At 38.1% G+C, this 14,685-nt stretch overlaps 1 protein-coding gene across 1 annotated transcript; it reads right to left on the reverse strand.

The window, feature by feature from the left end:
• Positions 1–9,139: 9,139 nt before the first annotated feature.
• Positions 9,140–11,115, reverse strand: LOC131732258 (spermatogenesis-associated protein 46-like). Its single transcript, XM_059021075.1, has 2 exons — positions 11,004–11,115; positions 9,140–9,878 (listed from the first exon to the last, which is right to left on the reverse strand). The coding sequence occupies exons 1-2, from the start codon at positions 11,032–11,034 to the stop codon at positions 9,241–9,243; spliced, it is 669 nt and encodes a 222-aa protein (XP_058877058.1). The 5' UTR covers positions 11,035–11,115; the 3' UTR covers positions 9,140–9,240.
• Between the last annotated feature and the right edge of the window lie 3,570 nt (positions 11,116–14,685).

Here is a 14,685-nt window from a genome sequence, read left to right on the forward strand (position 1 = left end):
ATACACAGGGCACTTACATAGTCAGCAAAGGAAAAAGCAAAAAGCAACACTTTAGTCTACAAAATCTACAATATATATATATATATATATATATATATATATATATATATATATATATATATATATATATATATATATATATACACTACAATAAGAATTTTAACTAAAAACCTGATCAAACAAAAATGTTTTTGTATGTGTTTTAAAAAGGGAAAGCAAGTGGAAGCAAGTGGGTAGGGAGTGCCATAGTGTGGGTCCTAGATGGCTAAAAGAACGCGATCCATACATGGCAGTTCGAACAGACGGTACACTAAGTAGATGTCTTAAAGATGGTTGCATTTTTTACAGCTAAGCACCTTGGTTTTGGTACTCATGAAAGCATTTTGATCAATTATGGAAACACAAAAGGACTCATACATTTCAAGGGACAGATGTTTAGCTAGAATTGGTGGTGACTAATGAATGATACTGCAACAAGGCAAATAGGGTTGATAAATGAAAACCATTCTAGCTTTGATAAATAAAACCAATTACACTATAAAATGGTATACTGTTATTGACACATAGTACGTAGTACAGTACCTCACAGTATACAAATCCATTGCACTACATTACGTCTGTCATTGAATATGTTTTTTTAGGTTTCTTTTTTTATTTCTATGCTGAAATAATACATACTGTGTCAGTTGTTGAAACTGTTGAATCGGCTGCTGCTTTCAACCTAATAAAGTATGTATTTTTGTATGTTTTCCTTTTGATGATATCTGTTTGAGGTTCTCTGTTTGATTTTTTTTGTTTGTTTACTGCTTGTTCATCTAGTTAATGAAACATGAAACATATTTCTATTACTTTTCTTCCTACACTAAATACCTAACCTTAACCCCAATACTATGATTCATACTTGGTTAATGTAATGTTTCTTCCTTGATTAAACAGAATCATCTCTCCAATATCAAAGACTCTGCAAGTTCCAGTTCCTAAATTAATTCCAGTTCCTAGTTATCAGGCCTTCGTATGGAAATTACAGTATTGGTCCTTGATTGAAATTATTCGCTGTACTGAAGCCTCTGGCTTTTAAAAAAGAATCAAACCATCAGAAAAGCATTTTTCGCTAAGATTTTTATTTTTTTACGAAGAGCAGGGTTTTTGTCATTTGTAAAAGAGATGAAAACAAATTAACACAATTTAATTATTATAAGACCAAGTGATCATTATATTTCACCCCTTGTTATCATTAGAACGACTACTATTTTGACAGAGCGGAATACTTGATATTAAAAAAATAATTAAATAAATACAGGTATGGTGTTATTTTGCAGTACAAGTTAAAATGTGGTACGCCATGTACTGTGCTTGCCCGGCATGCGCAATGATTTTAGCTCAGAAAACAAGGAAACACCCATCTGAACGGAGTACTGAGTTTGCCCTTAAATTTATTTTAAAAATCATTTTTACAATTCATGAAACCTATGTGACTTTAACTAACTGGGTTATCTAAAATTGTAAACATATACAATGTTGTGGGTGAATGACAGTTTGTTCGTAGTGATTTGTGCAGTCATCAATCACAGCACTTCCGAATCAATGTGCCCTTAATTAGAGCCTTGTATGGCTGGAGAACTCATTTTAAATAAGTTTTTAAATTATTATCATAAGAGATGTGTATAGGCTTTAAAGGTATGGGGCTATACTAAGATCTCAATGATAGCTCAGAGCAGTATTTTTGTTTGTTTATTTTTACTGATCGCTTACAGCCCTGTGTTAGCTAGTTAATAAATACCTTGCATGCCATTTTTCTTGACTGTTCTACCCTTGCATGTCTTGGATGGTATCAACAAAGGTGGTCGATTCAGGTGCTTGCAGTCCTGCCAGAACTGAACAGCTACGAAATTACCATATTACAGACAATTGTAGATTCATATTGAATATCAACCAAATGAAAACACATGGCACACTAAGGTGCCATAAACTAAAACTGGTTGTTTTGTTATTTTGACAAAAGGTATTTAGGTACTATGAAGTGGTTGAAAACCAGGACTTTTTAAAGATTTTGAGCAAAAGGTTGGGACATCAGGACCTTTGATAGAAAACCGGGGCGTCTGGTCACCCTAATATTAGCAATATTCACTTGAACAATTACAATAATTCTCACAACTGATGCTGTCTTTGGCTTTATGGTGTATATTCTGAATGTGTGTAGTGGAAATATTGTAAAGGTGTTTTGGTGTTTTGGACTGCAGTGAAGTTCAACGGGCGGTCAACATGTTGATTAGGCTTCATGGAGTGAAGGATCCTGAAAAGGTCAAGAAGGAGGGTCATTTGATTTACCCATGCTTCACTGTACTTCACACTTACATACATGCGAGTACAGTATGTCACTTCTACTTTTCTATTCATAAGGATTGCAAGGGAAATGTAATACATATCTCAAAATGGCACTGGAAGATATTTACTCTTATTCTTTAACATTAGATATACTAGGTCATAACTATCTGTAGATTTTAAACAGTACTAGTCCTTTAATTACATAACATAAAGAAAATTCCACAGAAACATCGTTTATGTAAAGTGTAGAACCAAGGATAGAACCTGGTCGAACCTCCCCATGCTGACCCTCAGCGGGGTAGAGTGGGAGCTTCATCCTTACCAGCATGCTTTCAGCTGCTTAAGCAATTATTAAAACCAGGTTTCTACCTTCCTGCTGTCCCCTACGGCAGGGCTTATTCAAGAGCACCTGCCAATCCACCACATCGATTTGATTTTGAAAGGTCAAGAAAAATAGCTGTTTAGAAGCCCCTATCCAAGCCTCTCATCGGGTCACTCGGCTTCCAGTAGACTTTTACGATATGATTTTGCAGTCTGATTACATGATGTTAAATAAAAGATCTCAATTATGTTCATATAGTTCTTTTTTTATTGTCTCAATCCTAAAATGCTAGCTGATGCAAAACCTTTGGCCATAGCTGTATATAGACTGTACCCATTTCATTTCTTTTTTCTAACATAATATACCAGTCAGGGGCTTGAGGGAGATCAATCAATCAATCAATCAATCAATATTTATTTTATATAGCGCCTTTCATAGTGGACCACCATCACAAAGCACTTTGGCTTATTTCCTGGAAACCTCAAAGAGATTTCTTCAACAACATAGCACAGTTACATTCATTATCACACAAAGAAGATACTGTACAGTCTTAAGACTTGCAATAATTTACAGTTTATCGGTACTATTGGAATAAATGACAAACAAGCTATATAAAGTACTCAAGGCTTTTATTGCTTGTGGTAGAGTGGCCAGGTGTCTAAGGTAGTTAGTGCAAACAAAAATGATTTTGGCAGGGACAGCAATTAACCCCATCCCTGCCAACCACCACCAAAACACTGCACTTTTGCACATTGCTTTTAATCACAAAGGTAGTAAACTAATGTAAATATTTAATTATTTATTTTCTTTAAAAAAGCCCCTCATCAATTTGGGTTGATGACAATTTCTGAATTGCATTGGTCTTTCTTTTCAGCTCGGATAAGTCCCAGCTAACTTTGGTCTTTCTTGATCTACTTGGGGCTCCTTCAGCTTCTGGTAAAAGACCCGACAGCTAAACCCTTCTTTCCAGCCATTTACAATGTGGGTCTGGAGGGACTCCAGGCTTTGAAAGTACCGCAGGCAGCTGGCACACTTATACTGGACCTCCCCACCCATGCATTCCTTGGAGAAGACAGTCAGGATGAATTTAAAGTCTAGGAGGTCAGATTCTTGGTTTACTTCCCATGTTCCATGAAGAGGGGAGTTTGAGTTGTGGTCGTCCTCTGTGGGATTCTGAGAACGCTTTCCTGTAAAGATGGCGCTGGAGCAATGAGATGCCAGTCTTGGAAGTAACCGGGCGCTCTGACCGTTTTGAGGTTGGGCAGAGATGGAAAATAAAATGAGCTTGAGTAGTTCCTTGGGACAGTGGCTTGAAGTTGCAAAACCTGAAAGAAAAAATAATATATGTATTGTTAAGTTTAGGAAGGGGAAGTATTATCTGCTCACAAAGAAAATAAAATCCTCAAGTGCAGTGTGATTAATGTAAATTAAGCCTGGTGATAAAACAGTGTGTGCTTCAGTATCATTTAATATTCATCTCTTACAGTGCTTAAAAATATCCATGGAAACAGATTTAGAATAGGCTTGCCGATAGGGCCAAATAGGGTGTTGCAGGGTATATATTAGGTAGGGGTAACACAAGATTCATATCATGTGTTTTGAAGGATGCTCTGACCCTCCAATAGGGGCTTGAGTCAAACATGTGACTAATCTGGACATTTGAATTTAGGCCAAATTGTTGTATTTGTTTGGATATTTACCTGGAAGGTCTTTATGTCTTGTTTTCAGTGGAATAAAGGAGTCCTTCTGTAGAAGTCTTCTGGTGGCTGAAAGGTCCATTTTTTAGGAGAAAAAACAAAATCCTTATCTATGAAAGATGTGAACTGCCTGACAGATTGTTTATGTTTTTAATAAAAAAAATGTTCTGTGTTTCCCTGGAGACCACAGTTCCAAATAACTCCAGATTTCCTCTGTTACATCCTGAAAAAATATGGTGACATCATAAATAGTACAAGTGACAACCAAACTTTAGACAAAAACTAGTGTTTAAATGAAAATGCTGATATACATTAGGGTATGAAATTGTTAACCCACCTGCCAAATAGAAAGCCAAAAATGGCCACCAATCAGTCACCTTTGATCATATTATCTCAAAAACGAATCAGTGCTCCTTCATATGAATAGTAATCACTATGAACCTCCCAAATGATTACCAGACAGATAAGAGGTTAAAGTCAAGGTCACCTGACATTTTTCCCCATTTTTGCCTTATCATTAGGAACATTATTAACAGATTTATTCAACATAATCTAGCAGCCATTGAAAAATAAATTTGCATCCCAGAGAAAAAAGGAAACATAAAAACTATTCCTTTTTTTTTTTTTTTTTTTTACTACTTCTGCTATCTGCTGTGTGTTGCTCTGAATAAGAAATTGCCTGTTTTCTCTCTATAGCATTGTGACAGGGTAGCATCACGGCCCAGGCTGTTACCAGCAGGAAAGAGACCCACAGACAGAAAGCTGCAGTTTATGTTATGTACAAAACAGGAACAAAATAATGTGGCAAGAGGGCTAAAATAAGCCTTAACTACAAAACTCACAAACAAACAAATAAACAAAAAAACTAACTCCTCCACCAGACAAAGGATTTCTTCTTCGTTATGTTGCCACTCCCTAATTAGCACCAAATAGATTTAACTCCACCCCTGCCAACCTTACATTCCCACACACACTCAGCGCTTGTGCTTCTGCCTGCCACAACCCTACATAATGAACGTAAATAACGAGTGATAATCCATACCCCCACTTTACAATGGATACAGTTCACTGTCGCAAAGGCATACACATTAAAGTGCTAAAAATATATCTTTTTATATTTTATTAGTATAACAACATGTCAACCAGTGCCTTTTTATTAAGGATTTTATTAAATCTCTCTCAACATTGACTATCTCAGACACCCTGAGAATGTGAGGTAACATTTCAGCAAATTAGATTATTTTGCAATTTCTTTTTATTCAGCTTTTTTTTTTTCCTGTGGGGTTTATTGTTTTCACACATTCATATCATATTACAAACCATGTAATATCTGAAAGTGCCGCTTATGAATATAAGGGATGGATTATTGTGGCGTTTCAGGCAGTTCAGTTTTTAAAAGCCATTTCTGAATCAAATCAGACTTTTTCTCCTTGTTGCTCTTCCTTCCTCCACTCTGACTGTCGGCAGGGGAGCTGAGCTGGGACTCTGCTGTAGACACATAAGGACTCTTCTGGCTTCTCTTTTGGAGGCTCCGATCCCGCATAACCTTGAGCTTGCCATAGAACACCCTGCAGCTGAACCCCTCTTCCCAGCCTTGTTCAATGTGAGACTGCAGGCACCCCAGGTTTTCAAAGTACCGCAGGCATGCAGAGCACTTGTACCTGCTTTCTCCACAGACAAACTCCTTGGCAGTGACTGTGCGCATGAACATGGGGTCCAGCGGTTCCCTTGCCTGGTGTCCCTTCACTGTGCTGCTGAGAGGAGAATCTGAGCCTGAGTTGCTAGAGACACATGTCTCTACCTGGGTTGGTTTGGGGGGATGGTACTGAGAGACGGCTGCCTCAGAAGTGCCAGGAGGGCTTTCAGGTAAGCTGCTGTAAAAGGGAGAACCTGACTGGCCTGTTCCTAGAGTAGAGAGATATTCAGAGTGTCTTGGAGCTATGCCAGGGGTTGAATAATCAATGGTCTTTGATTGAGTGGGACTAGTAGAGTAACCTGTCGAGAATTGTAAAAAATAAAATAAAAAATTAGTCCCAACTAATTCATTTGAAGATCATTTTAAGTTAGTTCAGTATACTCGATCAAAACAAGTCCCCCCCTGGATGTTCATTAAGATATATAAAAACAGATATCAATCCCACCCAAAAAGTATCTAGAGCAACAAACCCTCTATCTGCATGTTAAATAATATTATGTTTCTAAGTGTTCTGTGGCTACCTGTAATCATGATAAGAGTGGCTTCTTGTGTACTCTTTGTAGTGCAGGTATAGTGATCTGATGATACAGCCTTTTTGAGGGTGCTTGTTGAGACTGAGAATTAAAAAATAAAGCTTACTGTTACTTGCAAAATCTTTCTCTCTAGTAGAAGAGTCTTCCTTAACTTTTCTTGAGTTTAAATTATATGGTGGACAGTCCATTTTTCTTTAAAGTGAAATTTTCTTCTTAACTTTCTCTGAAAGTTGTGATGTATGCCTGCAAGACTTATTCCATGTTTCTAAAGGCAAAGGTTTTTGGCAGTTGTAATTGCTTATTTTTCTAGAAACCAACGTTACAATTATTTACAATTTCACCAAGTGGCCCCTCTGTGGCATCATGGACCAGTACAGTGACATCATAAACAGTGCTGCTGACATCCTTGTCCTTGTATGAGGTCAATAAATCTGTCTGCTAAGCCACACACACCCAAACCAAGCATCCACTGCACAAGAGTGGCAGTGCTGAATGCAAATGTCATGAAAGAAAAACCAGTTTGCTGGAAGTGACTTTGTCACAAGTAGAGTTGCACACGTTACTTAAGATACAATGATGAAAAATTAAAGCATGTGCAGAAATGTATGGGCAAGGAAAATATGGTAAACAATTAACCACAGTAACATATGTGGACCTTCGCTGTATCAGTCTGAGGCTGTCTCTCCAGGGGTTAATCTCTGTCAATACTATTGGTCCATATTGTATCTGTACAATAACGTTCAATGTAGAATGTAATGTGGGCATTTAGAACTAATAAATGAAAAACATTGTTAAAATTTGAAACATGGTCTGGTCTCATCCTTATAGCATGACAAAGTAGTTAATTCCATGTTTAATTCATAACCCTTACAGCAGGCATGTTTGCTCAAGCAGTTTTAATGTTTTTCAGCTCATCTAACCAGCAGGGGTCACAATACATAATGGCATCACAAAACACTACCTGTTACACCAGTATTGTCAACTTCTATTTTGTGTTTAATATGCAACTAACATTTTTATCAGTATCTTAACCCAAAACATCACTCACAGCTCAAGGTGGGAGAGTCTGATGTCTGGATTGGCTCAAGGTCTGGGTTTCGCCGTTCCGTGTGCCATTTCATCATTGATAAGCACTACATTTACAAACATGAAAAACAGTTCTTACACCAGGGACCTCTTTGAGGATTTAAATAGAATTGTTATGCAGTCCTTACCTTTCAACTCTGGTGACTCCAGCTTCTACACTGGGTGGAGGGAACAGAGTTAAAAAGTCACAAAATGATGGCGCTTTATGAAATTTGCAGCAGAAAGGCTTGAAATTAGAACATTTTGAACAGAATTGAGAGATTTTGTTCAAATCAATTTTTGAAGAATGTACCTAACTGTAACCCTTACAGTAACCCTAACCCTAACCTTAATGAATTAGCGGTGCATATTAGTGTATTCTATTAATATGCCTGTCAAAGCATTTTATCATTTTGTTACCCATATATTTTAGACAATGCTGGTACGGATAACTCTACAGCTAGTAAATGGCTCATAAGAAAGTAAGGCTTGTATAATAATAAGTGGGTTTAACTGGGAGAGCCTTTATTGGGAGAGCACACTATATTAGGAGGTGTACAGAGCAAAACGGATAGTGCCATGTTTAGGGTTACTTACACATTCCAACCACGTTTCTCTTCTCACTTCCTGTATCCCCTACATAAAGGGATAGTGCCATGTTTAGGGTTACTTACACGTTCCAAATAACGTTTCTCTTCTCACTTCCTGCATCCCCTACATAAAGGGATAGTGCCATGTTTAGGGTTACTTACACATTCCAACCACGTTTCTCTTCTCACTTCCTGTATCCCCTACATAAAGGGATAGTGCCATGTTTAGGGTTACTTACATGTTCCACCCACGTTTCTCTTCTCACTTCCTGTATCCCCTACATAAAGGGATAGTGCCATGTTTAGGGTTACTTACACGTTCCACACACATTTCTCTCCTTCTCACTTCCTGCATATCCTACATAAAGGTCAACCACCCCATCAACATGCAAGAACCCAAACAGTTTATATGCCAACATGCGTTCATTCAAATCTGTAATTTAAAGGTGTAGACGCACATTTTAAACCTAGTGTAACTAATATAAATGACTTATTTTCTGTCCTACACCTTGTCTGGTTTCACAGATCCCAATTATCTCTAACCATATCCTTAACCAAAACTCCAACCTCAATCCTAAACTTAACTCTAACCCTATCCTTAACGCTAACCTTACTTTATGTAGGTATTACAAGATTATTATTAATAATAATAATAATAATAATAATAATAATAATAATAATAATAATAATAAATGTGAATATGTCTAAATGCATGTAAAAACAGTTTTAATTTAAACAGAACAAACTGTTACTTGTAAGTTGTAATGATGACAGCGGTATGCTTACTTCTGAAAAAAAAAAAAATCCACTATATCTGTTTGCAAAAAATATATATTAATAGATGGTGGATGTCCAAATGTGTGCAATGTATTTTAAATTATAAAATGACAAATTGAACAGATTTGCCTTATTAATATTTTATTGTTAATTAAATACAATCATATCATACTGTATTTCATAATAATATGATAGAATTTATTTAATTTGTGTTCAGATTGGAGGGCGTCAGTAATCACTGATACGTGTCAGGTCCTTCCACTTTCAACAGCCATTTCAGAATAGAACCCGCCACGTCCGGCTTTTTCCTCGCTGGTTCTAATAACTCCTCGCTGGTTTTGCTCTTCCTTCCTCCACTTTGGGTATCACTTTCATTAGAAAGAGAATGGCTCTGGGTGTCTGTGGTCGACACCTGGCTACTCTTTTGTGCCCGCTTCTTCTCCTGCATTTCCTTGAGTTTCTGGTAGAAAACCCTGCAGCTGAACCCTTCCTTCCAGCCGTGTGCAATGTGGAGCTGGAGGCCAGCCAGGCTTCCATAGAAGCGGAGACAGCTGGAGCACTTATACTGGGTCTCCCCACCCATACATACCTTGGTGGAGACAGCTTGGATGAATCTGGGGTCCAGATGATGAGATTCCTGGTTTGTCACCACTGTGCTGCTGAGCACAGGTGCACAGCTGGACTTGTGTGTCTCCTTGGGGTTGGAAGCTTTCGATTTCTGGCTCTTGGTGGGTGTTTCAGGTGGTCTGTAGATCTGATGTCCATGTGACCCTGTGAGAGTGCAGCACTCTGGCTGTTTTGCAGCCCTCCCAGGGATGGTACAGTCACTAAGCCTAAGGCTTTGTTGGAAATCATATATGGGAGTTTGAAATCCTGCAGGGAAATTGGACAATGTTTTACATAAGACTTTTTTATACGTTGAATGGGAAATGTACAAGTGTCAAAAGACATAGTGTTGAATGACTTTATCATATACAACACCACAGAGTGAATTGTACCCAATCTCATTTTAGAATCTGTCTTGCATTAGTTAATTACTGTAATGGCCCCTGAATTCTTCTGTTTAATTTAGATTTAAACATACTTTCCTTTCCATATATGGTAGTTACAAACAGAATATTTTATGAATGCACACGCAGTCCTAGGTATATTGTTGTAATAGATGGCTGGAAACGACCCACTCATCTCCTTTGAGAGTTTGTTTATTATTTGACCATCCTCATGTATTGAATTACTACAGTACTCCAAAGGTTCATGGAGTTTCCTGTATTCATATGACAAAAGGAATCACTCAGCCATTCACTGATAACAAATTGTGATATCCTTCGATAACACGACACAGTACAGATTGGATAAACAAATGTCACACAGGGTCCTGATGTCAGCACAGCCAAAGCAGCCGGTTGCCTTACCGAATGGCTTATTTGGTTGAAGTCACACTCAGAGTGGAAGCAGAAAATAAATTAAACAGACTTAATTTATTAAAATTCAGGAAAGACTGAAACATTTGTTGTATAATAGCCATAACAAGAGGAAGCATGAAATGTAGCTGGAGACGACGTATCTGACAGCAGTTATCACCTAACTAATAACATTCCAAAGATATTCTTTTTGAAAAATCCCAAAACATTAATAATTTGCCTTTTATTGGTTTAAAACACACACACACACACACACACACACACACACACATTTGCAATCCTCTATTTGTGAGGACTTCTCATTGACTCTCAGTATATTTTTATTTACTATTTCTAATTCCAGTCAGACAAAACTCCACACAGGGTGAAAGTCGACAACAAACTAAATATTTATATACTTTCATTTTTTTTTAAAGGCAAATTTAGTTCTTAAAAACATGTTTTACAAAGTGGAGACATCCCCACGTCATTTTTTTTCTCAAATTTTGTCTGCACATTGATAGTAATACCTGCCCACACACATATGCACACACACACACACACACACACACACACACGTACAAACATAAAAACCTACCAGCAAAGTCTTTCACAGGAAGAGAGTTCATTTGAAAGCATTCGTTTGAGGTATTAAAAGTGCTAAATGCTTTCACTGGCTTTGTCTAAAAAAATCTATGTTATTCTTTAAATTGTTTGGTTTCTTGTTTCCCTGGAAACCAAAGTTCCAAATTGGATTTCTTGTTTCCATGGAGACCAAATGTTCAGAATTCTAAAATCATTCTGTGTCATCATGGACAAGTGCAGTGACATTATAAACACTGCTGCAGATACAGGATGTGTTAAGTAACTGAGCAGCTGAGTGAAAGAACTCACTTAACAGCATGCTCAGTTCCGCTCCTCCGGAGCAGCTCAGAGCATTGCTGAACAGGTTTCATCAGTGATCCGAGTGAGTGGAAAAATTCTCACTCAGCACCCACATAACTCTTATCCCCCCAACATAAATAAATAATAAAATAATAATACCATGAATCAATTAAGATCATAGGCAAAACACTAACAAAACACTTTTTAAACACAAACACACACACACGCACACGCACGCACGCACGCACGCACACACACACACGGCTTCTCCTGCCTTTATATAGGTCTTTTTTTTTTTTTTTTTTTTTTTTAAATTTAGTCGTCGCCAATTATTTTTACCCCGGTTTTCACCCCAATTTAGCATGCCCAATTATTATCTGTATCCCCGGCTCACCGCTCGCAACCCCCCCGCCGACTCAGGAAACGGAGGCTGGAACACGCGTCCTCCGAAACGTGCTCCTTCCAAGCCGTCATTTTTCGCACTGCAGATCCACAGCAATGCTACCAGACCTATAGTGCCGGAGGACAACACAGATCTGGCGGCTCCGCTGCAGAGCCACAGGCGCCCTATCGGCCACAGGGGTCGCTGATGCGCGGTGAGCCGTGGATTACCTTGCCGACCTAAGCCCTCCCTACCCGGGCAGCGCTCAGCCAATTGTGCAGGGTCCGCGTAGGGAAATAGGGGACCAGGCGAACAACTGTGCCTGGTGGTGCACCGACCGGGTCTCTAGATCTCCTTTCTCGCTCTACTCTGCCACAATATATATATATATATATAGAATATGTGTCTTTATGAGTCATGAGGACTGGGAGTTGAAATCATATACATTTCAAGTATAGTAAACCTTTGTGGAGACAAAACTGTCTTTATTCACAAGTCAGCTGCAGCCCTATTAAGCTACTATACTGATGACCACAGATGGAACAAATGCCTTTATGTTTTTATTCATTGCGCATAACCTACAGTTCTCATATGAAATAAAAATGTAACCTACAGTGTCAATCCACAACGCCATGTTTAACAAAGCAGATCGATTCTCAACAAAACCAATGCAACCTGGACTGACATATCTATTGTGACATCTGTTTGCAAAGAGTAAGTCTATGTGTATTTTGTGACCATGCCAGTTATTATCTGCCTCTCATGTGGATCACAGGAGTTGCACCCAGCAAGACAGAGACAATTTCAACAGCATTGGCTTCAGGAGGAAATCTGATAGAATATGTGTCTTTATGAGTCATGAGGACTGGGAGCTGAAATCATATACATTTCAAGTGTGGTTCTGATCACATTAAAGAACCAATTTCATCATGCTCCCATGCCATGTAAGCCAATTCCATCTGCAACATGGGTAACAGCACCAGCTCAAGTATTCTACTCTTGGAAAGCTACTTTTTTGGACATATTGGTTGACACACTGGTCTACTTCTTTTGAATTAAGTACAGTGACCAGTCCTCCTGGTTTGACTGTGACTGGCCCAATTTCTCATTAACTGTCCCAGTCTCCCAAAATGTTTCCCAAAATCTTAAAAAGGTCCCAGTTTGCAACCGTGCCAGATAGCACTCATAATTTACACAATCTCCAAGCATATTAAAATATGGCTCCAGTGGTTTAAGAAAACGTACCAGTGTATTCAAGAATACAATGTTTGCACATAATGCTTTAGTACAGTCAAAGCTATTATTCTTGAATACACAAGTGCCATTTGTTTAGTTATTCTGGACATTTTTTTAAGCATGATTTACAATGACCTAAATGAATGGAACTGAAACGCGAGACGGAGGAGCAGAGGTTGCAAGAACACAAAACATGCCATGGATTAAATAACAAAGACAAAAGGATTGGATTCAAGTGAGTTAAATCAACAACAACATAAAAAAAAAACTTGATCATGTGTATTTTTGATAGTGATCTACCGAAATTCATGTTTCATGTTGTAAAACACAACCAGACCAATGATACCCCTGCTTAAAAAACCTTGGGATTTATGAAAAACCTGAACCTAGCCCACTAGATAGATTTATTTATTTATTTATTTATTTATTTATTTATTTATTTATTTTTTGGGGGGGGGGGGGTCAGCTGGTGACCGATCAAGATTTTCACTGACCTAGACTTAAGGGCTACAGCCTACAGCATGAGTACATTATATTTAAAAAAGTAGCTTGTCATTAAAAGGAAATACTGTCTGCTTTTGGTCCTTTTGTGGAGATGAAATAAAATAAATAAAACAAAGAAATAATCTGGGTACACCACACACTAAAAATAAAAGACATTTAACAGTGAATGTTTATATGTGATCTGGTTTAACATGTACATTATTCAAAAAGAATACAATTACACGTTTCTTTGTAAACACAGAGAAAATTAGTTTAATATACTTTTTTTGGATTTTCAGTTTTAATAAACTCATCAGTTAGTGTGTGAACGTGATTATTATTATTGGTCAACATTATTAAAACAAAGAAGCATCATTTTACAGAAATACGAAACCAGTGTGTGGAGCTCCCCGTCACTTTGACTAAAATTAAGGTGAAATAGAGATATGCCATCAATTTCCAATTGTTCTGTTATTTCTTACCATATGACGTCTTTCTTTGTATTGTCTTTATAACCACTGACACTGGCATCATAAAGAACATTACATTTTTCGACTTTAAAAATGAAATTCTCATTGATGTTCATTTCTGCGTGAACGAGACAGTGCCAGTCTGACAGCCTCTCCTTCTGCTCTGCCCGAGTAGACACGTGTGTACAGAAGCACAGAAGGCTCGCGCAGACAAACCGTCAGTTTGAGACAGCAAGCAATTCTATCTTTGCAGTAAGGGGGGAGGTTGCGTAGCAGCTACAGGAATATAGAATGGTAATGTACACCTCTTCATGGTGACCCCCCCCCCCCCCCCCCCCCCCCAAAAAAAAAACCTCGCAAACAATAACAAGCTTATGAAAAAACGTGAGAATCCACTGCACGACCGCTCCTATTTTGCGGGTTAAGGTGTAGGTAGGCTTTTGCTATAGGTATATACGGTGACAGTTACTTGTTTGATTTGAAAACGGGGCGCAAGAGGACAACATTTCATGAGTATTATGCACGATACCACGAACGACGGGTGAAGTCTCCGCGTCAGGACAAAGCGGACCCGTCTGCCTTGTGTAACCAAGATAGAAAATGACTAAATGAAGTTTCACAAAATTTGACAGAGGAGAACCTAGAAGCCTTAGTTACCTTGTTCGGGGAAGTCTGTGGGGAGAGTTGGTTGCGTGGTACGATCTGAGAGTGCGGTCCATTTTGCTATGTGGCGTAGGGGTGGATAATAATAATTGTGGAGCCTTTGCTGTGCAGTTGCATTTAGGTAAATGGTACAAATGCATACAGTTATTTCTGATATTATT

This window comes from Acipenser ruthenus, chromosome 3, assembly GCF_902713425.1.
Source record: "Acipenser ruthenus chromosome 3, fAciRut3.2 maternal haplotype, whole genome shotgun sequence".
Taxonomy (NCBI): Eukaryota; Metazoa; Chordata; class Actinopteri; order Acipenseriformes; family Acipenseridae; genus Acipenser; species Acipenser ruthenus.